Below are 25319 nucleotides of genomic sequence, written 5' to 3' on the forward strand. Positions count from 1 at the left end.
AACTAGCAGAAGTACTTTTTCACACAACAGTGCAGTTGACTCATTGCCATAGAATGTTGTGATGCCAAAAAGTATAAGTGAGTTTAAAAAAAAAGAGCTAGGTAAGTACATAGAGGATAGGTCCATCAGTAGCTATAAGCCTAGATGATTATGGATGTAACGCCATGCTTGGAAAGACCCTCAACTTTTGACTATCAGAAGCTGGGAGTGGAAGACAGGGATGAAGCACTCCGTAGTTGACCTGTTCTGTACACTCCTCCTGATGCTCTGGCACAGGGCCACTGCTGGAGGCAGGATACTAGACAAGATGGACCATGGTCTGACCCAGTATGGCAGTTCTTATGTTCCTATGACATTAAAGAGGAAGGAAGCTTGTAGAGGAATCAGAACCATAGAAAATTAGGGTTGGAAGAGACCTCAGAAGCCAAGTTCCCTCTAAGCTGAGCAGCTGCCTATTAACGCAGACCAGGAGAGGCTCCCCTCCCCACTGGCCCCAGCACAGACCTGCCGCAGCGGGGAGAGGCGTCCCTCCCTGCCAGCCCCCGCCCGGACGTACCCCGGACTTGCCACTGCCAGGGGAGAGGACCCCCTCCCCCAGCCCGGCCCAGCCGGAGCTGCCAGGGAGAGGAGCCCCTCACTTGGCTTGGCCTGGCCTGGCCCGGCCCAGCCCCCCAGGAGCTGCTGCGGCTGGGAAGAGGCGCCTCTCCCCCGGCCCCAAGCTGCTGCAGCGAGAGAGGGCTGGCAGGAGTCCTCTCTCTCAACCGCAGCCCCGGGACAGCCTGCACCCCAAACACTTCATCCCTGGCCCCACCCCAGAGCCCTCATCCTGCCACATCCCAACCCTCTACCCCAGCCCTGAGCCCCTTCCCACACCCCTCACCCCCAGCCCCACTCCTAGCTGGAGCCCTCAACCTCCCCCCCTCCCACCCCCTCCCACACCAGCCCTGAGCCCCCTCCCACACTCCAAATCCCTCAGCCCCACCCCCACCACATGAATTTTGTTATGTGCACCAATATTGGTGCCATCACCTTCATATTGGTGCACATAACAAAATTCATTCCTCCCACGGACATAAAAAATTAGAGGTAACACTGCTCAGGAGATCATCTAGTCCAACCTGCTGCTCAAAGTGGGACCAACCCCAACTAAATCATCCCAGCCAGGGCTTTGTCAAGCCTGACCTTAAAAACCTTTAAGGGTGGAGATTCCACTACCTCCCCATGTAACCCATTACAGTGCTTCACCACTCTCCTAGTGAAATAGTTTTTCCTAATATCCAAACTAGACCTCTCCCACTGCAACTCTAGACCACTGCTTCTTGTTTTGTCATCTGCCACCACTGAGAACAGTCGAGCTCCACCCTCTTTGGAACCCCCCCTTTGGGTAGTTGAAGGCTGCTATCAAATCCCCCCATCTCTCTTCTTTTCTGCAATCTAAATAAGACTAGTTCCCTGAGCCTCTCCTCATAAATCATGTGCCTCAGTTCCCTTATCATTTTCGTTGCCCTCTGCTGGACTCACTCCAATTTGTCCACATCCTTTCTGTAGTGGGGGGTCCAAACCTGGATGCAATACTCCAGATGTGGCCTCACAAGTGCCGAATAGAGGGGAATAATCACTTCCCTCGATCGGCTGGCAATGCTCCTACTAATGCAGCCCAACATGTCATTAGCCATCTCGGCAACAGGGGCATACTGTTGACTTTCATCCAGCTTCTCGTGCACTGTAATCCCCAGGTGCATTTCTGCAGAACTGCCACTTAGTCAGTCAGTCCCCAGCCTGTAGCAGTGTATGGGATTCTTCCATCCTAAGTGCAGGACTCTGCAGTTGTCCTTATTGAACCTCATCAGATTTCTTTTGGCCCAATCCTCCAATTTGTCTAGGTCACTCTGGACCCTATCCCTACCTTCCAGTGTATCTGCCTCTACCCCGTTTAGTGTCATCCGCAAACTTGCTGAGGGTGCAATCCAGCCCATCATTCAACTAATTAATGAAGATGTTGAACAAAACTGCTCCCTTGACAGACCCCTGTGGCACTCTGCTTGATACCGGCTGCAGCTAGACATCAGGCCTTTGATCACTACCCATTGAGCCCGATGATCTAGCCAGCTTTCTATTCACCTTATAGCCCATTCATCCAATCCATACTTTTTTAACTTGCTGGCAAGAATACTGTGGGAGACCATATCAAAAGCTTTGTATCACATTCACCGCTTTCCTCATATACACAGAACCAGTTATCTCATCATAGAAGGCAATCAGGTTTGTCAAGCATGACTTGCTCTTGGTGAATCTATGTTGACTGTACCGGATCACATTCCTCTCCTCCAAGTGCTTTAAAATGGATTCCTTGAGGACCTGCTCCATGATTTTTCCAGGGACTGAGGTGAGGCTGACCAGTCTGTAGTTCCCCGGATTCTCCTTCTTCCCGTTTTTAAAGATGGGTACTAGATTTTCCTTTTTTCCTATCCTCCAGGACCTCCCCCCATCACCATGAGTTTTCAAAGATGATGGCCAATGGCTCTGCAATCACATCAGCCAACTCCATCAGCACCCTCAAATGCAGTGCATCTGGCCCTATAGACTTATGCATGTCCAGCTTTTCTAAAGAGTCTTTAATCCGTTCTTTTGCCACTGAGGGCTGCTCACCTCCTCCCCATACTGTGCTGCTCAGTGCAGCAGTCTGGGAGCTGACCTTGTCTGTGAAGACAGAGGCCAAAAAAAAACATTGAGTACTTCAGCTTTTTCCACATCATCTGTCACTAGGTTGCCTCCCCCATTCAGTAAGGGTCTCTCACTTTCCCTGACCACCTTCTTGTTGCTAACATACCTGTAGAAACCCTTCTTGTTACCCTTCACATGCCTTCTAGCTGCAACTCCAATTGGGCTTTGGACTTCTTGATTACACCCCTGCATGCTCAAGAAATATTTTTATACTCCTCTCTAATTATCTATCCAAGTTTCCACTTCTTGTAAGTTCCTTTTGTGTTTAAGCTCACCAAAGATTTCTCTGTTAAGCCAACTGGTCGCCTGCCATATTTGCTATTCTTTCCACACATTGGGATGATTTGTTCCTGCACCCTCAATAAGGCTTCTTTAAAATACAGCCAGCTCTCCTGGACTCCATTCCCCCTATTAGCCTTCTGGGGATCCTGCCCATCAGTTCTCTGAGGGAGTCAAAGTCTGCTTTTCTGAAGTCCAGCATCCATATTCTGCTGCTCTCCTTTCTTCCTTTTGTCAGGATCCTGAACTCAACCACCTCATGGTCACTGCTGCCCAGATTGCCACCCACTGCTACTTCCCCTACCAATTCTTCTCTGTTTGTGAGCAGCAGGTCAAGAGGAGCACAGGCCCTACTTGGTTCCTCCAGCACTTGCACCAGGAAGTTGTCCCCAACACTCTCCAAAAACTGCTGTATTGCTCTCCCAGCAGATGTCAGGATGATTGAAGTCCCCCGTGAAAACCATGGCATTTGATCTGGAAACTTGTTAGTTGTCCAAAGAAAGCCCCATCTACCTCATCCTCCTGTTCTGGTGGTCTATAGCAGAAGCCCACCAAGACATCTCCCTTGTTGCTCTTGCCTATGAACTTAATCCAAAGACAGGCTTTTCTCCAGATTCAAACTGGAGCTCTGAGCAATCACAATGATTTCTTATATACAGAGCAACTCCTCCACCTTTTCTCCCCACACCTGAACAGTTTATACCCATCCATGACAGTGCTCCAGTCATGTGAGTTACCCCACCAAGGCTCTGTTATTCCAATCACATCATATTTCCTTGACTGTGCCAGGACTTCCAATTCTTTGTACTTGTTTCCCAGGCTTCTTGCATTCGTTTACAGGCATCTAAGATAATTAGCTGATTGCCCTGCTTTCTCAGTCTGACTGGTGGCCAGCCCTGGAGCCAGGGATCCCAGAAGCCCAGGCTGCCAAGAATCCAGGCAAGCAAGCTAGTAGGAAACTAGACTTGTAGTTTTACTTGTAGTTTTGTCAACATTGTTTAATTTAACCTTCTGAAACAGCATCCACTCACTGTTTCTCCTCTTTGCCTCAGGAACTTGTTCATATTCTTATTTTTTCCTAGTATCTTTCAGACTGAGGCCTGATCTACACTACAAAGTTAGGTTAATATAAACCACCTGGGGTCGACCTAGTTGTGCATGTGTCTACACTTAAATTAGTCTTCCACCCATGTAAGCTCTTCATTACACCAACATAGTAACACCAGCTCCTGAGCAACGTAGAGCCGTGGTCAGCACGCTGAGGTTAACACAAGTTTAGACACTTACCTAGGTTTTCAGCAGCTGTCCCCCAATGCCTGACACTGACCACTCTCATCACAACTGTTAACTCTGCTCCTTATTTAAGCAGCAGAAAGAGAGGACTTAGGATGTTATGGTCTCTGAGATCTTGCAAGCCAGTGCTGCATCAGACCATGAACAGAGGGCCTGGAGAATGAATATTGCATACTGTCTGGAGAGGGAAAAAGCAGACAGGAGAAAGGTGCAGCAGTAAAAGGAGAGGGAGAAGCACGAGGACATAATGAGGCTTCTCTGGCAGCAAATACAGATGCTGCAGCATTTTGTGACCCTACAGGTTCAACAATACCAGCCTCTCCTCCATTTGCAGTCCATGGAGACCTTCAGCATAGTGCTTCCCTAACTCCTCTCCCGCACACACACCCCTTTCCATGTTGCATCAGAGGTCATATCCCTACCACCACAATGGGGGACAATAAGGACAACCACAGCTTCACACCCTCACTGCTGGGAGGAATGAAGCCAAGTAGATTAATACAGGATAAAAAACATCCTAGAAGCTTGGATGGAGAACACACAGGCTAAATGGCATAACTCTGCACTGCTAGGCTCCCTGTGCAAATACCATGATAGGAACTTCATTGGGATATCTCCAGTGGAGTTGGAGAACAGCTACATTCCCTGGGCACCCTCAGGCTTCCCAGCACAGGAAATATTAATATCAACTTCCATTGTATGTTAGCATTCTCAGGCTCTATATCCAAATCACCCTGATGTTACATAGGTGGGACTGCCACCTGCATCTTGATTATATAATAGTAACTTGCCACAGAGCTACTTTAGTGAGTCCCTGCCCTCACCAAGAACAACAGTGGTATGGAGGAGAATATTCATTAAAAAATAATCCACATCATGGGCCAAATCCTGGCTTGGCTTTGCTCAGGCAAGAGTTCCTGCTGACTATTTGAATGAGTTTGGGGAGCAGAAGATGATCAGCACCATTTCACAATCTTCAAAGGAAAGGCTGCACACAATGTGTAAGAGCATTCTTTGCCACCTCTGCATCACTTTAACTGGCTGAAGTAATTATGTGAAGACAAAGTATTACCATGGTGAAACTCTTAAATGAAGAAGCCATTGCTAGTAAGCACTTAGTGTAAAGCTGACTTTTGTCCTTTTGCTACAGTTTCCCTTGCTATTCTTCTAGTGCCATTAAACTCAAAGACTTCCATTTCTATCTTTTCAGTTATCTGTAATTTATGTTTATTTATTTCAAACACCAAATTAAACTGAACATTGTAACTCAAACAAGTTTGTGACGGTGACATGCAAAAAAAAATTTAATTCGATTCATGCCCTTTTTTATCATCTATGAAGACAACCTAAAAAGGATTCTTCAAGACAGTTTCCCAAGACAGATTTTATTTCTGCTCTTTAAATCTATCTATATCTATCTCAAGACTCATGGTCTTCCCTAGATTAGCAGATTTCTCAGCTATGTATCTGTGAACTATCATGCTTTCAAAGCTGCATCTTCAGTTAATGTCCCAGACATTTGGTGATGTTAAACAGGTGTTAATTTAAAAAAATTAAGTAGACTAGAAATCCCTTCCCATCAACTACTCAGTTTCTTTAATCTTATATAATAAATTCACTAGTTCTCCTGTCACTATAGACTTTTCCAGGCAAAAAAAGAGAGAACCAAACATTAGGAGGTGACTGCAAAGGAAAACTACCCCTTCACAGCAACTTGGGAAAATTTAATGCATAAAACATATATTTGTTTAAAGAATTTATTGTATAAAATTATGATTGGCATGAAATAGAAATAGTTCTTTTTAATGCATATTTCCCATTAACCTGTACACAAGTATTACAAGCATCAAGCAAAATGCAATAATTCTAAAAACTAATTCCATACTACAAAAAGCATTCACACAGTGAAGCTACTCTGGTTACAAAATATTAAATAAAAGCACTTCAAAATATGTTATTAAATGATCAATGCTTGCTTAAATTAGTTAAACAAATAAGACACCTCTCACACACAAATACACCTTTGTTGGTTCAACCCACATGGAGTAAAGTTCAGATCCATTCATTTACTGGGATTATTCTTGAAAGAAAAAAAAAAAAACTTTGTTATTAAAGGGATCAATCATTATTTGATGATTTATAATTCCATCAAGAAGTAATCCAGTTCTCTCATGGTTTTCATACAGGAAAGGAATGCAGTTGTTGGGAGGCCAACATGTGCAAACACACACACACCTCAAGGCATGTACCGATAGTCTCTTTAAAAAGAGATTTCGAACTTCACTGTTTCATTCAGCTAAATCAGCTCCTGACGTCACAAGACCTAAGAACAGGGGTCTACAAAGAATACTTGCACTACTGCAAAGTCTGTAGGTGTCAATTTTTTTTTTAAATATGATACATCCTCACTATAAGACTGTTAAAAGGTTATCAAATCTCTGCTTCCCAGATACCTTTAAAGGCCCTTGTCCTCTACAGCAAGTGATTTATTTAATCACCGGTAAATCCTATGCTTGCACATCCTAAGAACAGCCTTACACAAAGGAGGCACTGTAATAAGCAATTACATTCTAACACAAAATCTCAAAAGACCAGAAATGATTTTTACAGTTTAAAACAAAATAACTACAAAGGTCATTTCTCAAAAGAAAAGGTAATAAATCAAGCTATTTTTGTGCCAGTTACTTTTCATCCGTTTGAGGCAGCTGAGTAGTGTTTATACGTATATCTACAGTATGTAACTCACACATACATATATGTATAAACACAAAGGTACTGTATCTACACACACAAGCACTAACATACTGAAGAACAATCCACAGCTCACACAAAAGGAGCACTATCCCATAATTCTAGTATAATTTTGTCTTTTTCAAAATGGATTCTGAATTCCTGAGTCTCAAAGACACTGCTGTCCTTTTCTATTAATTTATCTGAAGGAAAGCCTCTAGTTTGCATTTCTACCTAAGGATACAATAGTTTAAATCATTTTAGAACGTAATGAGAGGGGAAAGAGTGACTGGAATTAGTTTGATTTTTAAAGTGTTTTTAAAAGGAATAAAGGATCTTCACCACTATATAATAAAGGCCACCTTAGTCTAAGACCTCTTACGCTAGTATCCCAACATTTTTGTGGCAGGGAAAGATTTAGGTCCCTATTCTTACTGTACGCATCACGTGCAATGAAAACAAAAATCCATTCTTTAAATAATTTTTTAAAAAAACATTTATAAATAGAATTGCAATGGAACAGCCCTTTTGTTACAATCCATGTGGTAAAGTCACTGGAGCAGATAACTCGTGAGTTCTCCCTCAGACAGTGCTATATTCACCATAACCCATTATGTCCTCTATAGTTTCCCTTTTACTTTGCATATTACACAGTGTAACTTAAAATGTTATTTAAGAGCACTTCAGTCCCACAATGTAGGATTTAAGCTTGTGTGAATAAGTACAAGTGGCTCTGCAACATTTCAATGATTTACAAAAATACATTCAACCAAAAATTTATATAGGGTTCTCTTTTTTTAAAATAAAATATGGAGGGAAAGCCAAATGGTCCCAAATTAACAAAGTAATACACTACCATTTCTGGAAATATTTCCACAGCAAAGCACATTCAAGAGTATTGTACATTGAACTGCATACTTTTTACTCATTCATCTTTCAGTAATAAAGATCTACTGTATATAATTATTCAACCTTATAAATAATGCTAAGCAGAAAAATATTTACCTCTGGGCCATTTTAATCAGTTTCTTGGAGCAAACACAAAACAAAATCTAAAGTGCAGGCTACAGATCATGACAGGCATAATAAAGGACAAAAGGTGCAGTAATTTGCATCTACATTTCAAAGTTGGTTAACCATCTATTGTTCCTTGCTAAATATCACCCTTCTTGTGCAATTTAATAACTGGTGAGTTGGTCTGTGTCACAGTACAACCTGTAACCGTTTGGGTTTTTTGCTTTTTTACACTGGTTATAGTTGTCCATAGACATTTCTAGGCAATAGCTTACAATTACAAAACCTTACATTTTTAATACTTTAAATCACACAATATTGATCCCACCCCCAGAAAATGCTATTGTCCTCTTGTTGCAGAATGTTGTTGAAGAAGTGATGCTTGGTTGGCTGCCTGGAGCAAAGGAAGTTTTCATTTCCATTTCACATGCTACGATAGCTGCATTCAATTCCACTTGAGCTCGGTGAACAACATAAAACATGAGACCGATGCTTATAACAATCTATGAATAAAACAAACACACTGCAATTGAAAAAAAAATATAGCAAAACACAGGAATACAAAGCAAATACTTTAGGTGAAGCTTTAAGATAAGGAGTTCTCAGTACACAGCTTTGTAGATCACTTGTTAATGTTTGGAGGTAAATGCATTCAGAGGAAGATAAGCCTAACCAATAGGATAATCCATTCTAAAACACTGCCATTGATATGCGAGAAGCCAGAGATTAGATGGGACTTCAGAATTGGCAGGTGCTGTAAGTCTAGGTGCTTTCTTCCATATGCTGTTATAACTGACATTTGTAAAGGTGGTTTTGCTATTCATCTCCTGGTAAAGAAATTCCTCCCCCTACCCCCAAGAACAGGTACACGTGCGGGTGCAAACCACAGCACTTCCCTAGTAGATATCAAGTAAAATTAATTAAAATAATCAGTTACATTCTGATGAAGATGTGCAATTTGCAGAACAGTAGAGATACTCTACTGATGTTGGGGGCAAAAGAAAAGTTCTCTCTCTTGGCTCTCCATTACTGAACACATTCAGAAGCAACAGAGCATTGCGTAGGCTCCTGCAGTCCCTGTATAGTACAACACGATGGAATAGACTAGGATGGCATTCAGGACACCTATTTAACCTTGCCCATTAAGGAATTTTACAACTGCAGATGTGGGGTGGATCTTTGCGGTACCAAAGAAAAACTGAATCCGAAGTGTTTAATTGTGAGAATAAATATCCCAAGTAGTGTATCATTTACAGCAACAATTTATAGGAAAACTCCAAACCCATTACTGCAGCCCAACAGTCTGAATGCTCACATTGGGGGTCGGGGAGGGAAATCAAATGCACAACTACAAAATGCAGAATAACTGGCTCAGTGGTAATACTGCTAAAAGGATCTGGGGTTACAGTGGATCACAAATTGGATACAAGTCAACAATGAGAAGCAACTGTGAAAAGGGAAAAATACAATTCTAGGGTCTATTAATAAGAGTGTTGTATATAAGACATGGAGGTAGTTGTCCAGCTCTACTCGGCACTGGTAAAGCCTCAGCTGGAGTACTGTGTGCAGTTCTGGGCACCACGCTTTAGGAAAGATGTGGGCAAATTGGAGAGTGTCTAGAGGAGAGCAACACAAATGTTTAGAAGGTTAAGAAAACCTGACCAATGACGAAAGGTTAAAGAATTCTGAGCAAATACTGAAAAAATATGGCCAAAGAGGGACCTGATAACAGTCTTCAAATATGTTAAGGGCTGTTATAAAAGAAGACTTATCAATTGTTCTCGATGTCCCCCGAAGGCAGAAAAAGAAGCAATAGGGTTAACCTGCAGAAAGGGAGATTTAGGGTTAGATACAGCTTTCTAACTGTAACAGTAGTTAAGCTCTGGAATAAACTTCCAAGGAAGGTTGTGGCATCTCCATCACTGCAGGTTTTTAAAAACAGTTTGGATGGTCTGGGTTTACTTGGTACTGCCTCAGCCCACGGGGCTAGACTTGACTTCTCAAGGTTCCTTACCATGGGTGGCAAGTTTGTAAAAATTTAGTGGGACCCACCTTCAACCCCACCTGCCCAAGGCTCTGGGAGGGGGGAGGTCTGGGGTGCAGATCCTGGGCTGGGGATTAGGGTGCAGGAAGGGTGCTGGGTGCAGGCTCTGGGCTGGGGCAGGGGGTGGGTGTGCAGGAGGAGGTGAAGGGTGCAGGCTTTGGGATGGAGTTTGGGGTTGGGAAGGGGTGTGTGGGAAGTGGGAGGGAGTTTGGGGATAGGAGGGAGTGCAGGGTGAGGACTGTGGGGCTGAGGATGAGGGGTACATGATGCAGGAGGGGGCTCAGGGCTAGGGAAGAGGGTTGGGCTGTGGGGTGAGGGCTGTGGATGAGGGGTTCATGAGGCGGGGGGGCTCAGGGCTTGGGAAGAGGGTTGGGCTGTGGGGTGAGGGCTGTGGATGAGGGGTTCATGATGCGGGGGGCTCAGGGCTAGGGAAGAGGGTTGGGCTGTGGATGAGCGGTTCATGATGCAGGAGGGGGCTCAGGGCTAGGGCAGAGGTTTGGAGTGTGGGGTGAGGGCTGTGGGGCTGGGGATGAGGGGTTCATGATGTGGGGGGGCTCAGGGCTGGGGCTGAGGATTAGGGTGCAGGGGATGAGGGGTTCATGATGTGGGGGTGCTCAGGGCTGGGGCTGAAGATTAGGGTGCAGGGGATGAGGGGTTCATGCTGTGGAGGTGCTCAGGGCTGGGGCTGAGGATTAGGGTGCAGGGGGATGAGGGCTCTGGCTGGGGCTGAGGATTAGGGTGCAGGGGATGAGGGGTTCATGATATGGGGGTGCTCAGGGCTGGGGCTGAGGATTAGGGTGCGGGGGGAATGAGGGCTCTGGCTGGGGCTGAGGGTTTGGGGTTGGAGAGGCTCAGGGTAAGGGCAGCCTGCCTTGCCAGTAGTGGTGAAGGGCAGGCACTAGGATCCTGCGGCAGCAGACAGCAAATCTGCTGGGAGCCCTCCGGGCAGCAGGCAGGGGAGAGGCGCGCTATGTTCTGTCAGGCAGGGATGCAACACAACGCGGCGGAGGGGGAACGACGGGGTGGCAGGCGGGGCTGGGACCTGCTCCAGGCAGGTCGCGCGGCAGGGGAGACCTACGGTGGCCGGGGCCGATCCAGGCAGGACCGGGGGGGCGGGAAGAGACCCAGCTCCAACTATTGCTGGAGCAGGGCGCCCAGCCCTGAATATTGCTGGGGCCCGGGCCCCACACAAATATATAACCTGCCGCCCATGTTCCTTACAACCCTACATATCTAGGATTCTATAATTTGTGAGCTTCACTGAGGGGGACGGATAGCTCAGTGGTTTGAGCATTGGCCTGCTAAACCCAGGGTTGTGAGTTCAATCCTTGAGGGGGCCATTTGGGGATTGGTCCTGCTTTGAGCAGGGGGTTGAACTAGATCTCGAGGTCCCTTCCAACCCTAATAATCTATGCTTCTATGAAATGTTGATAGGATGGAGGTCTCTTGTGTATAGATGGAGATTAGGTTGCGTTATAAAATTAAGGTTGACTTTAGGAATTAATCTTCAAATTCCCTGCTTTTACAACATGGAGGACATTATATTCTCAATCTTAATTGAATGTGTGTCTGGGATTCCCCCCACCCACCCTCGAATTGAGGCCTTTTTAATGCTCTTGTAATTAAAAAAACAGCTGAATGGATTTTGCTTCTTAAGACCTATATATCTCCAGTGATGCCTCAAAGTTAACTCCACCAGCACAGTGTGTTGTTTCAGTGAAGCCTCAGCTATGGTTGTCAGGGGAATGACTCAAAACCAAAACTGCTTTCCAGCTGTTCAAATCACAGGTTTTCCCTAACAGGAACCACTTGAAGAGGTTACCCCACTTTAGGTAAGTCTAGCAGAACTAAACAATCCCAAATAAACATACTTTAGCTCAGGTAGAACTCGCTCTGACCCTCCAAAAAACATAACCCCACAGAACAAAACATTCCAAATTGTGCTGCTGTGGAACCTAAAGGTGAAATTGACTGTTTCCTTAAATGAGGTTAAATGGAAACGTGAGCAACAAGAATAGTGAGAATATTCAGTTAAGATTTAATAAGTTTTGTGTTGTGGTGTGCCTGTTTGTCTGTGAGTATGTGGTGTGTTTAATGTAGGAAGCAATATTTTGAAATTACTTTCATCCTTCCAGAATCCTTTTTTCAGGTTGCAAAACAACTTGTATTCTAAGCCCTGTTTTGAATTCCTTAGCCCCGCTTTGTAAGTTTCTGACTAAAACTGTCTTCTGACTGAAAACATTCAAGTGTAGCCTCTGCTCAGAGAATAATTTTGTCTCTATGGAACATTTGAAGTTAATTTATGTTGGGATGTTTGAAACAGGTTGTTTTTTCGTATCTTGCACTGAAGTGGTTTTTAGGTTTTTGTTTGTTTTTGTTTTTTTGTTTTTTTGGTCCACTGCTGCTTCAGATTGCTTGATAAAGTATTTTATATGTGATGGTCCTTAATGCAAATTCAAATTCCTTACATTTGGGAATTTTAGGTTGTGAACACTTCAGGGAAATGTTAATTGGATTGAAAACTGTTTCTGCTGAGATTTAAACAAAAACCTCCACAGAAATATGGCTACTCTTCACCTCTATTTTAAAAGTTTATATGGAGATATAAAACCTAAATTTGGAGTCACGTTTGACCTAACATTGTCCCTATATGTCAGTGGCTCTCAAAGTCGGTCCGCCACTTGTTCAGGGAAAGCCCCTGGCAGGCCGGGCTGGTTTGTTGACCTACCACATCCGCAGGTTTGGCCGATCACGGCTTCCACTGGCAGCGGTTCGCCGTCCCAGGCCAATGGGGGCTGCAGGATGCGGCATGGGCCGAGGGATGTGCTGGCCGCCCTTCCCGCAGCCCCCATTGGCCCGGGACAGCAAACCACGGACGCGACAGGTAAACAAACCGGCCCGGCCCACCAGGGGCTTTCCCTAAACAAGTGGCGGAGCAGCTTTGAGAACCACTGCTCTGTGTGGTCACCATAGGTAGCTGCTTCCTCTGGGCCCTGAGAGTGCTCAAACCCCTGCTCTGCTCCAGGCCCCACCCCCTTGCTACCCCCGCTCCGCCTCTTCCTGAAAGGTTCCATCCCCTCCCCCAAGTGCAACCCACCCTGCTCCTCCCGCTCCCCCCCCGCAGTGCCTCCTGCACCCACAGAGTCGGCACCTATTGGCACTATTTGACATAGGAAGCACTCACCACTTAAATAGAGTCACCTCCAGGGTGAAGTGTGGCAAATCATTCTGCCCCAAGGATAAACAATTGTTCTTAGAAAAGCAAAATTAATAAGAACTTTCCAAGTGGAACTACAGAAGGAATTTCAAGTAGGCGGAAGTAACTACTAACATTGAAACTGGGCAAGGGCAGCAAGATTAATACCATTCAAAAAGTGCCGCAGAATCTTTAACAACAAATGATCAAATTCTCATTTAAGCCTCATCTGAAAGACAGCACTTCCAGCAGTACAATATCCCATACATAGCACAAAGCTGAGGATGGTTCACTTCTAGCTCAGAAACCTGCCAACTATTACCACTACAAAAATGAATCAAGGGATGGAGTCGGGGGGGAAATGCTTTACAGTGACAGATTTACAGAGCTCAATCTGTTTAGTTTATCAAAAAGAAGACAGAGTGTAATCAAGTCACCTCTCAAAGTACCAACACAAGGAAAAGATACCAAGTTCTACAGGGCTCTTTAATCTAGTGGAGAGAGACAAAACAAGAACCAATAACTGGAAGCTGAAGCCAGACAAATTAGAAATAAGGCACACATTTAAACAGTTACGGTAATTAACTATTGGAATAAACTACCAAGACAAGTGGTGGGTTCTCCATCTCTTGGAGTCTCAATCTAGACTGGATGCCTTTCTGGAAAACATCTTTTAGCCAAACACAAATCATTGGGCCCAACACGAGAGGTAACCAGGTGAAATTATCTGGCCGGTGTTATACAAGACATAAGGCTAGATGATCTAGTGGCCCTTTCTGGCCTTAAAAACCATGAACCTAGTCAATAATCAATGGTAATTGTTGCAGCACCTGATTTTCTTTTGCTGAGGACAGATACTGACCAGGGCCAGATCTATTAACTCCATAACGACTGATAAAACAGTCAAAGGTGATATAACTTCACACCCTTCCTGTTTGAGTGGCATGCTCCAGAGGTCCCAAACATTCAAAAGAGCATTTTGTATTGGTATCCTGCAAATTACAAATCAAAGCTCTATCCTTACAACTTGCTGCCTGCAGGCAGAGACCCTCTGAAGTCAATGGGGCTCAATGTGGGTGAAGGGATCTTTTTGCATACAAGTTACATAATCAGTGCTGAAGATACTTAACATTTATTACTAATCTTACACATTGAAATATATGATTTTGACTCTCCCCACGCCCCAAACCAGATTAACTTCTGCTGCTGTTTGATAAAGCTCGGTTAAATAGTACAATTTGACAAATTTAGCCTTTGTTTAAACTATGCATGAAGCGTTTAACAAATTTGGGAAAATTTTATTCAGGATTATTCACCAAACAGTTTCTAAAAATATTTGATCTGTCAACTGAACATTCATACCAAAATGTTCACAGGCAATGTTCCAAACCTTTCGTTTTGACAAACATTACTGCCAGTAAGCTTGTCCTTTAGAATATTCTCTGAAAGCAACCACAAAAGTAGCTAAAGCAAATCACATTTCGTATTTCAGAAATGTTCAGAGTAGTTGTTTTTTAAAGCTATTTACTGAGCTCTAAGTTACTCACTAGGGCCCAAATGTCCAGCCCTGGTAGCCAGGCAAAGTGCTGGGAAAAAGCATGAGAAGTGGGTGGTGGTGAATTAAAGGACTCCTCCAGTAATCCTTCCCCCACCTCTTCAGTCACCTCCTCTTCTGATCCCTTCCTATATCCAGACTCCCCAACGTGCACCTGAACCATCCCTGTTCCACTACATAGTCAGCCTCTGTACCCATGAATGGGGTGGCTGGATTTAGCCCTTAGCAATTTTTAAAACAAACAACCACAGAACTAGCCCAGTAACAGAGCTTCATAAGTAAAATGAAAGATGTTCAAATAACCTTTGTTTTCTCTCATTACCTTTCCAGTTTATTTAACCCATGCTGTTACACAAATGTCAATATTCTCAAGCAAGCTTCATCAGCAAACAAGTAGCACATAGAAATTTATTTAAATGGGGCCTGGTGTTCATTTTGTATCTCATTCTTTTTATAAAGAGGTTTTAATATTATAAAAAGTGAACAAGACAACTACAGTATGATCTGAAAATTTGGAAACAAATGGTTGTAATTGCCATTCAAATCCAAACCAATATCAAATTAACTGACAGTGTCAGGCAACGCTTTAATGCCTCTTCTGCTACTAGTATAGCAATGCCAGTTCACCATGCTCTCCACTCAAGGGATCTAACAACGTTGCTCGCTGCCTAGGATTTAATGACACGTTAACTGTATATCAACTTTTGGGTAAACAGAGGTCTATAAAATCATGACTCATGTGGAGAATGTGAACAGGGAAGTGTTATTTACCACTTCACGTAACACAAGAACCAGGGGTCACCCAATGAAATTAATAGGCAGCAGGTTTAAAAACAGAGGAAGTAAAACTTCACACAATCCACCATCAACCCATGGAACTCATTGGCATGGGATGTTGTGAAGGCCAAAAGAGTAAGTGGGTTCAACAAAAATTAGGTAAATTCCTGCATGATAGCCACTGATGGAAATTAGGTTGGAAATTAGGAAAAACTTTTTCCACTCAGAGTGGTGAAGCAGTGGAATGGGTTACCTAGGAAGGTGGTGGAATCTCCTTCCTTAGAGGTTTTTACAGTCAGGCTTGACAAAGCCCTGGCTGGGATGATTTAGTTGGGAATTGGTCCTGCTTTGAGCAGGGGGTTGGACTAGATGACCTCCTGAGGTCCCTTCCAACCCTGATATTCTATGATTCTATGGAACTATTAGCCAAGATGATCAGGGACACATCATCATTCTCCAGGTGTCCCCAAATCTCTGACTGCCAGAAGCTTTGAATGAACAATAGGTAATGGATCATTCAATAATTGCCCTGTTTTCTTCATTCTCTCTGAAGTATCTGGTACTGATCCCTGTCAGAAGACAGGATACTGGGCGCTAGGTGGACCACTAGTCTGACCCAGTATGACCATTGTTATAAAAGTTCTTAATTCATACTTCTCATTAAGTCAGAATTACTTTCTAAATGGGGATGTTTCAAGAGGTGGTCACTACAACCACTTATTTCTATAGCAACTTTCATCTAAAAGCTGTACAAGCTGGGATCATCCTATAGTCTTCTAATACTGAAGCTCAGCCAGTGCTGGAATGGAACAGGGCAGATATTTTGGGCTTAAGAGAGGCTCCAAAGTGGAGTGAATGGCTATTGCCCTAATGGCTCACTACGGCAACAGAGACTAGCTGAGCTCATTAGCACTCCAAACTCAGCCTCTCTCATCTCCCTATATTCCCCTTATATTGGAGGCTGGAGAAGCTGGTGGAGGAGGAGGAACCAGTTATGCTGATTCTGTGTCAGATGCACACACTGGGAGAAATCCCCACCTGGGAGATCCACTGGCTTTTAGACTCTTTGTACCACCAGAGGCACAAAAGGAACAGATCACAGGAAAGGCTCTTGTCCATTATCACCAACAGCATAGTAGTACCTAAGATCATGTTAGGACGCTGGTTCAGTAACAACTCAAAGAAGATTGCCCAACCCACTGAGTCACCAGTATTCCTGCTGGATTTTCCTAGAATGTCTTCCATTAGTTGGAGGATGAACAAGATCACAACCCTAAAGTAGTATGGCCACATGCCAAAAAATAAATAAATAAAATAAATAAATAAATACAAAATTTCCAAATGTAACTTCTTTGTCTCCAGTGTCACCCAAACTACAATGAATATACTGTCTTTAAGATTAATGACTATGAAAATAATATTAAATCATTTTTAAAAACCACTCACCTGTAAAGTAAATATAAAATAGCCACTAATACTTTGTTCTGCAATGACATCTTCCATAGTTCGCAAGGTGGTGCCTAAGTAGGAGTTTAGGAGCTGAGTAGGAAGCAGTCCAACTGAGGAAGCCATTAGATAGTTGGGTAACGACAGATCTGTAATCTAAATGAAATCAACTGTGAAAAGCGATGTACAATTTCGATATAATTTTCCCATAACCAGTCTTGACTGCCTCTCCCACAACTGTCTAAGCAAAAGTTTAGAATTCATTATAGTACAATATTCTGAAAATGACTGAGTGCAAAAGTTCAGTAAAGGATCAATTCAACAAGGCAACACTGTTAAACTTTCCCTTTTAAAATTCTGTTCGATTATATTTCATCTTTTGCTGGGCTGCATTTTTAACTGGACATCCTAAGGATGCAATTACACTATCCCTTTGCTTAGTTAAAATGCATGAAGTGTAGCTACAATATTTCTGTAAGGAAAAAAAATATGAATCATTTAAAACATTCACGGAAAATTTTTTATATTACATTTTAATTGGCCAAGGCACAGAATTAGAGCTAGCCAGATATTTTTGAAAGTGGTGATGAAAAACAGGAAAAAGAAGAAAGTGTGAATGTTCTTTTGAGTCCCCCTCTCCTGCCCCAGCAACCCCCGAGTTTCTTTTTCCATTTTGAGTAGCTCTTAGCTATTATGCAGACAATTTGTACTGGGGCAAGGTACACAGTACCAGCTAAATAAAGTCAAATGGGATCAGGAGAGGTTGAGAAATACAGAGGAATATAAAAGATGAGAGTCCAGAAGGGCATAGGATGTATTTATGCAGGCAATGAAAGCAAAAGGCAAGAGAGTGAGTTCAAAATAAAGTGAATAAGATTTTATGGATGCTAAGGGACAAACTAATCTACAGATACCTGGATTATTTTCCTTGGTGATTATGAAAGGTGTAGGTCTGACAGCTTTGGACACTGAAGTTTTCATTCTCTCCTGACTCCAACAAAACAGGCTAAGCATTGGCAACAGCACATTCCTAGCCAATGTGATTCCATCCTGACTTGAAGGGACCACTTTTAGGGCTGAGAGAATAATTCAACTGCCAAACTCTTTCAGCCATGACCTCTCTGTGGAAGCTGTCAACAATGATGCCAATTGGCATCAATGCTGATGTGACAATCTAAAAACAAAAATAAGACCACCAACTCATTTCAAATAAAATCCCTGAAAAAGGTAACCAGAGGTTGTGTGGTGGGAAAAAAAGTTTCCTTCCACTGATTTTTATGAACTGATGTTTTGAGTACATACTCTGAAAAATATCTGATAGTCTTAGGCCTCTCATTGTGGTGGTTTAAACTGTTTAGCTATAAGTAAGTGGTGTACACATCATAACATTAACAAAACAGTCCACAAGACCAACTTGGATCTTCAGTTTGTAGAATGGAGGTAAGTAGTAAGATACACAAGTAAAGTAAAAATAGGTCCTGAATATACTGATCAGTCACAATAAATGATATGGTATTGAGACATTAATAAAAATCAGTCTGTTAATGATAACACTGACAAATACTAGTCTTGCCAAAAAGTCATTGTCAAACATATCTATTGACTTTGGAATGGCTCTAGCAATGTGTGCTTAAAGACTGGATTGCTGTGATTATTTGATTCATAGACCTGATGGAAGTTTGAAGCAAGCTGTCACTTGTTCCTAAAGAATTTCTGCAGACTATCCAACAGAACACATTACATGAAAGAAAACAACTTCTAAAGTTCTAATTAAGCAGAGTCAGTACCACTGAGCTTCTACAAAGGAAATAACTGACAATGGCACAAATCTGTAAAAAGTCAAAGACAAGGACAAAGACATCAGAGTTAGGTTATTTTAAGGGCTGTGCGATGAAATAAGTGACTATTCTGTGAGTGCACCATTAAGGGCAGTGTAATTATTTTAAAACAGAATAATTTAATATCATAGAAACATTATTTTGAAAAGTTAAGTCACATTGCCAAAATCCCAAAAAGAGTTCTTAGCATGAAATATTAGTGAAAGTTTTTTTGGGGAAGGGAGAGGGAAGATGGAAAATAAAAGATTAGGGTTTGGTTTTGTTATTCCACTGGAAGAAGATAAGTTATTTGGGAAGAGTGGAAAATTAAGACATTTCCAAAATACACGTTGCAAATTTTGCTTGCTAGATTTGAACATATGCCAGCAACATGACTAATATATTTTCTCGCTATGGGTGTATTGACAGATATACGAATGACTATTCTAGACCTAATTATTTGACAGATGTTCTCAGAAGAGTACTACTTTTTTTTTTTAAACACCTGTAGGAATCTGGGCCATGGAACTATGCAGAGACCATTATTATCAAGAGGATGCAGTCAGTGCTATTACTGTCTTTAAAATAGCAAATCTTGTATCTGCTTTAGTAAGTAGGGCCTTGTCATTAAATCTAATGGAATTGGGAAACAAATCACAAAGAATCCTTAGGGACTTCTTCCCTTTGTGAATATATAGTATAGCATTTTACTTGCAGATATCTAAATTTGCGTTTCTAATTTTGTCCCGCAACAAGTAAGGACATAGAAAAGACCATTTCCAACTGAAGGAGAAGCAGACAGTAAGTTTAAAACTGGTCTGGGGTTCTTGTACATCCCATCAACCCTAAGACCAAGAGGCTCGTGCCAGAGAAAACAATGCAGCACATGTGCCTTTTGCTCACAATTTGCAGGATTTGGGTCTATGCTGATACTGAATAAGGGGATTCTGCTGGTAATGTTTCCTTTAAAAGGGATAGGAAGTAGAGGCTGATAATACTTCTCTCTGATAAAACGTTTGTACCCAAACCTTTTCCATGGGGGATGAGAAATCCCCAAAGACTTTACAGCAGACCTGGTTTCAATTCAGTTTGTCTAGACCCTCATCTCTTTCTCCACCACCAAAAGGGAGATCTTATACTTGGATTTTTTTTTCCTGGGCAAGGCACTTCTAAGTAATCACAGTTTACAGCTCTAGATGACATATCAGAAGTAGAAGATGCTCTCAAGGTATGTTTTGCAACAAGCTGACCTTTAGCAATAAGGGCTTTGGTCAGCTGGTCTTCCACCAGTCACTGGACAAACAATGCTATTTTCTCCCACAGGCAATATTGGTATCAAGCAGTAATATCCAGATAAGTTGCCACGTTCATGCTGAACGTGGCAGGTGAGAACATCTTTCTACCCAGCAAATCTAACTTCTTACCCTCTCTATCAGAAAGGGTAGAATGGACTTGATCCCCTTTAGCTCTTTGAATGGCAGTTGCCACCACCAATGAATTTGCAGCTGGGTGAGTCCAGAAGAACAAGAAGCCCTCAGGAGGCAGCTGGTATAACTCTTCTTTTTTAGAAGCTGCCTGTCCAGGTGCAGAGTTTAACTAGATAAATTTTCAGAGTAGCGTGTGTTAGGTTGTCTGTAGAAGCAGAAGAGTGGCACCTGCCTGGCACCTAACAATTAACAGCAGCATGCATGCAGTGAATACTTCTTTCTTTCTCGGATGCAAAGCATCAAAAGAAGAGTCACCACACCAAAAGCTCATGCTGCAAAACGTCTGTTAGTCTATAGGTGCCACAGGATTCTTTGCTGCTTTTAGATAAATTTTAGCATCTGTAATAAGCCATCTAAGACAGACAAGGCAATCTTCCTCCAAGAGGGTGAGCCCAGAATATTGAAAAACAGCTGTGTAATTTACTCTAAGGTTACTGACAGGTTGTTCAAGGCAGTAGCTATCCTTTCCATAAGTTGTGAAATTGGAGCACACCTTCTAGAGGGGAGGAAGATGATGCACCCACATTGTCATCTGGTGAATTTTAACCATCCAGAAAGGTATCTACATTCAGAGGTTCAATGGGCCCCTTTAGTTCTTCTTCAGACTGTGTGTCTGGGACAAGCAAAGGAGACTGTTTCCTTGGTACCAATGAGAGTGACAAGCCCAGTGAAGAATATTTCCCTTCAATACTTTTTGGAGAAGGCTCCCTTTCTTGCTGCCTTTCTTCAACTTTTTAATTGCTGAGTAATATCTAGGGGAAAGCCAATATGGCCACACTTCCTTTAGTATGCCTCCCAGTATCCAGTGAGAAAATTCCTATCAAACCCTTGGTGAGGGAGGATGAGCTTGTGGTTTGAAAGGGTGGAACAGTCAATCTCCATATGCTCTCCCGGTTATCTGATCCTTTCCCTTGGAGGGGAAGAGCAAGGAAAAGTTCCAGGCTGGTGATGGTCCAATTTCAGATCAGAATGCAATCCAAAAGAGGTTTCCAATGGTGACAAAAAACAACTTGGTTAAGTGAAAAGCCAAAAGTTGTAAAATATTTCTGTGGGAAGCCAGGAGGAGAGTCATGCATCTCCAGCAAGATTTGCATATTTAGGGAAAAATATTAAAGAGTATTCTAATGAGAAAACTGTATCACTAAAGCTTAAAAATGTGCTTGAAAACTATTCTAACAATATAGTACTTGACATCTTACAAGAAAGAGTCAATTTTTTCAGTCAGTTTCTACTGAAATCACAGCCTGGACTCTATACATAGAATTTATTTTGTATTTTTGTATACTGTTAACCTGTGTGAATACTATAGCTGCATGGGAGCCTCACAATAGTTAAGGTTGCATCATGACATCTGTTTAAAGGTCCACCGAAGTTCCCTAAAATTGGCATTCTTAGATTCATTTAAAATGTAGTGTGCATCAAGAGAGTAATGTTAGTGATTCAAATTTGAAATCATTTGAGTTAGAGGTTGTGGAGATATAAGTCCAGGGGGGGAAAAGTCATTTTTCAAAAAGTTGCCAGGTGTTTTTTTGGTTTGGGGGTTTTTTTGCTCAGAGCTACAGATCAAACTATTGATGTGATGCAAGGCAAAACAGTCTCAATCTGTTGAATATTAACGAAGGTAGTGCATGGCATACATTATATCTTTGGGGGACTTGGACGGAACAGTATTTAAGAAAAATTTTATACTGCACATTTGCTAGTACAGAAAAATGACTAGAGGGTTTAAATTCAAATCTTGTAAGCGCTTTAAAATCTAAACAGTTACTCAGATTGCTTTGAAATATGGTGTGCCTCATGACGGTGTGTGGTGATGTTAATGATACAAATTTGGGGTCATTTGACAGAGGGGTCCCCAAGTTACAGCCACCACCACCAAAAAAAAAAACCAAAACCTAGTTTCCTTCCGTTCACTGCCTTATACTGTGGCTGGAGATTGCCACCTGGACTCTCACATTGTAGCAATTTTATTTTGGGGTGGAATGTAAATCAAAGTATTTAATTTCATTCTATTCCCACCATTTTTTAGGCTTTTATATGCACACCTCAGCTCTGCCAGTGTACCCCAACCCACCGTACCTGTCAGCTCTGACTACACACAACATGCTGAATACATAAAACTAAACAAACCCAATAATTATTACCATCTTTCAGTTATGATAATTTAGGTTAAAAAATTTCAGAAAGAAATGAATTTTTTTTTAAAACAGTGTCCATTTAGTTATCAAGGGAATCTGCATCCTTCCTACCAAACTTGCATTTTAATCAGACTTTCTCTAGATCTAGCCAATCTCATTTAAAATGAGACTCATTCATTCTGAATCACCTTTAAAAGGCAGTTCTTTTAAAACTCTCTCTTCTGTGAGATTTTGCTTTATACTATGTTCCTTTTGCATAATATACAAGACTGAGAATCTTCTATCACAACCAACCTAAAATGATTCCAGCAAAATCTCATCTACTGATGTCTTGAGAATCTTTCTTCCTCAAGCAATCCTAGAGGTGGCCTGTAAAAGCAGAGGGTGGGGGAGAACAGAATGCCATATCTATCGCTGGAAGAGACACACCCTAATTGGGAGATTAATTTTAAAAAGACTACTCAATGTAATGGTCATATTCCAGTCCAAACACTTATGATTACTATAACCAAAACAACTGAGAAAAACTGTGGTTTCAGTTCACTTACTATGTGCAAATCACCAAACTTTTCACTGTTTTACAGCACCACCTATGAGGCCCAGAGCTGGCACCAGAGCTGTGCTGTCCTATCGACAGGGGTGGCTTCAGCAATTTCGCCGCCCCAAGCACGGCGGCACGCCACGGGGGGCGCTCTGGCGGTCACCGGTCCCACAGCTCCGGTGGACCTCCGGCAGACGTGCCTGCGGGAGGTCCACCCGAGCCGCCTGCCGCCCTCCCGGCGACAAGTAGAGCGCCCCCCACGGCATGCCACCCCAAGCACGCACTTGGCGTGCTGTGGCCTGGAGCTGCCCCTGCCTATCAAAGCCAGTGGGCACTCACACAGGCCCAAGGGTCAGTCCAGGCAGACGAATTAGGCCCTGATCTTGCAACTGCAACCCTGAAGGCAGACCTTTGCCAGAGGTATGGATACATTTGCCTAAGGCAGTTTCTGTTTGTGAAGGTCTTTCACACAGCAACAGAGGAAAGAGACTTCCAATCTAAAAAACTGTGATTATGAAACTGCAAAAGCAAGGAACTCAGACTATGAAGAAGTTGTGTGTTTTGCAACGTTCAGTGGTGTGAAAATCAGGGAAATTGTCAGTTTCTACAGCCCTGATATCGAACCTCCATGGGACAAAATCATGGCCCCACTGAAGTCAGTGGGAGACTTATATTGATTTCAATCAAGACACGCCCCCAGTCCCTACCGCCACAGGCAAGGCCCTGCTTGTGGCAGCCACTCACCGAAAACACCGCGTTTTGGAGCCCGAAGGGGATGGGGGTGAGCCTGGCCAGGGCCACCACTTTGAGGCCGCTTCCTCCCTCTACTACGCGGATAACAGCGCTGAGCTTCTCGCTGCCCTGGATCCTCGCTAGCACCCAGCGGGCCAGCAGCTTCTTGCAGACCACGTGGGCGATGAAAGTGCCGATGAGGACCCCGAGCACCATCAGCCCCATGCCCAGCACGAAGCCGTACAGATAGCCGGCGGCCACGTTCAGCACGATGTAGCCCCAGCCGCAGGGGAAGGAGACCACGATGAAGCCCACGGTGAAGAGCAGCACCCCGGCCACGCTGTCCAGGCTCTCGGCCCAGAGCAGCAGGTCCCGCACGTACTGGCGCACTAGGGCCAGCGAGGCGAAGCACAGCGCGGCCAGGACGCACACGCCCAGGCAGCTCTTGCACCAGCAGGTGCCCAGCAGGCAGCACGAGCAGCGCCACGTCCTGGCCTCGGGCAGCCCGGGCCCCGCACCACCCGCCTCGGGCAGCTGGCACAGCAGCAGCTCCGAGTGCTGCAGCCCGTTCGGCGCCGGGTACGGCCCGCGCAGGAGCCCGGCCGGGTCTCCCTGGGCGCCGCCGGCCGGTTCCCCCCCTCCGCCAGCCCGGGCCAGCCAGCGGCTGAGGTCCTGCCGGGCTCCCTGGGCAGCCGCGAACTTGGCGGCCCGGCAGAGGAGCTGGAGCACGGCGCCCGCGGAGCTCCACATGCCGCTGGGCCCGGCCGGCTCTAGCCCGGCAGCGCGCTCCGCCGGGCGGGGATCGAGCCGCCGCGCTGGGCCAGTCCCCGCTCCCCGAAGCCACTGGGCAGGGCGGCCGCTCGTTCATCGCCCCGCCATGGCCCGAGCTGCTGACGGCGGCGGGAGAGAGGCGGGCGCGCTTCGCTGCCGCCCAGCGGAGGCCGGGCGGGTCCCCGGGTCGGGTTTAGGCGGCGGCTCCGGGCTGGCGGCCCTGGCAGATGGGGAGTCCCGGGGGGCGGCCCTGGCGGCAGCGGGGCTCCATTTCCCGGCGCGCTCGGCTCCGGCGGCCGCAGAGCCCGGGCGGTGCAGATGTGGCAAATCCGGCGGCGGCGGTGCCGAGCAGGGGGCGGCGCCCAGTTGCGAGGGGGGAGGAGGCAGCGGCGGCTCGGGGCGGTGCCTCCTCCTCCCCAGCGCGGGGGCGGGGGTAGACTCCCGGCACACCGGCCTGGCAGCCCCTTGAGAGCTGGGTGGAAGCGCGGCTCACCCCGAGATCCCGGGAACCCCCCCCCTTCCTGTCACTACTGGGCTGTGCCACTGTGACCCCCCCCCCAATTAGGGTGACCAGATGTCCCGATTTTATAGGGACAGTCCCAATTTTGGGGTCTTTTTCTTTTATAGTCTACTATTACCGCCCACCCCGTCCTGATTTTCATACTTGCTGTCTGGTCACTCTACCCCCAATGGTCATTCCCAACTGCCATGGACCCTTCCCATCACGGGACAAATGTTAGACTGGGTCATGGTGGCTGACTGAAGAAAACCAACA

The 25319-nt window shown here is 44.4% G+C and overlaps 1 protein-coding gene across 1 annotated transcript; it reads right to left on the bottom strand.

Annotated features, from left to right (window-relative positions):
* Nucleotides 1-6686: 6686 nt before the first annotated feature.
* On the bottom strand, nucleotides 6687-24977 carry TMEM64 (transmembrane protein 64). Its single transcript, XM_039528078.1, has 3 exons — nucleotides 23786-24977; nucleotides 17059-17214; nucleotides 6687-8543 (listed from the first exon to the last, which is right to left on the bottom strand). Exons 1-3 carry the CDS (start codon nucleotides 24521-24523, stop codon nucleotides 8349-8351), a joined length of 1089 nt encoding a protein of 362 aa, XP_039384012.1. The 5' UTR covers nucleotides 24524-24977; the 3' UTR covers nucleotides 6687-8348.
* Nucleotides 24978-25319: the final 342 nt, after the last annotated feature.

This window comes from Mauremys reevesii, linkage group 2, assembly GCF_016161935.1.
Source record: "Mauremys reevesii isolate NIE-2019 linkage group 2, ASM1616193v1, whole genome shotgun sequence".
In the NCBI taxonomy this organism is placed as follows: domain Eukaryota; kingdom Metazoa; phylum Chordata; order Testudines; family Geoemydidae; genus Mauremys; species Mauremys reevesii.

What these genes read in the sequence shown, in the direction of transcription:
- TMEM64 (XM_039528078.1), bottom strand. Translation starts at nt 24,523, where the DNA reads ATGTGGAGCTCCGCGGGCGCCGTGCTCCAGCTCCTCTGCCGGGCCGCC. An exon ending in TCCAAAACGCGGTGTTTTCG is followed by an intron (nt 17,215 to 23,785) that starts GTGAGTGGCTGC and finishes GATTTCATTTAG; the next exon opens with ATTACAGATCTGTCGTTACC. An exon ending in ATTTTATATTTACTTTACAG is followed by an intron (nt 8,544 to 17,058) that starts GTGAGTGGTTTT and finishes TTTTATTCATAG; the next exon opens with ATTGTTATAAGCATCGGTCT.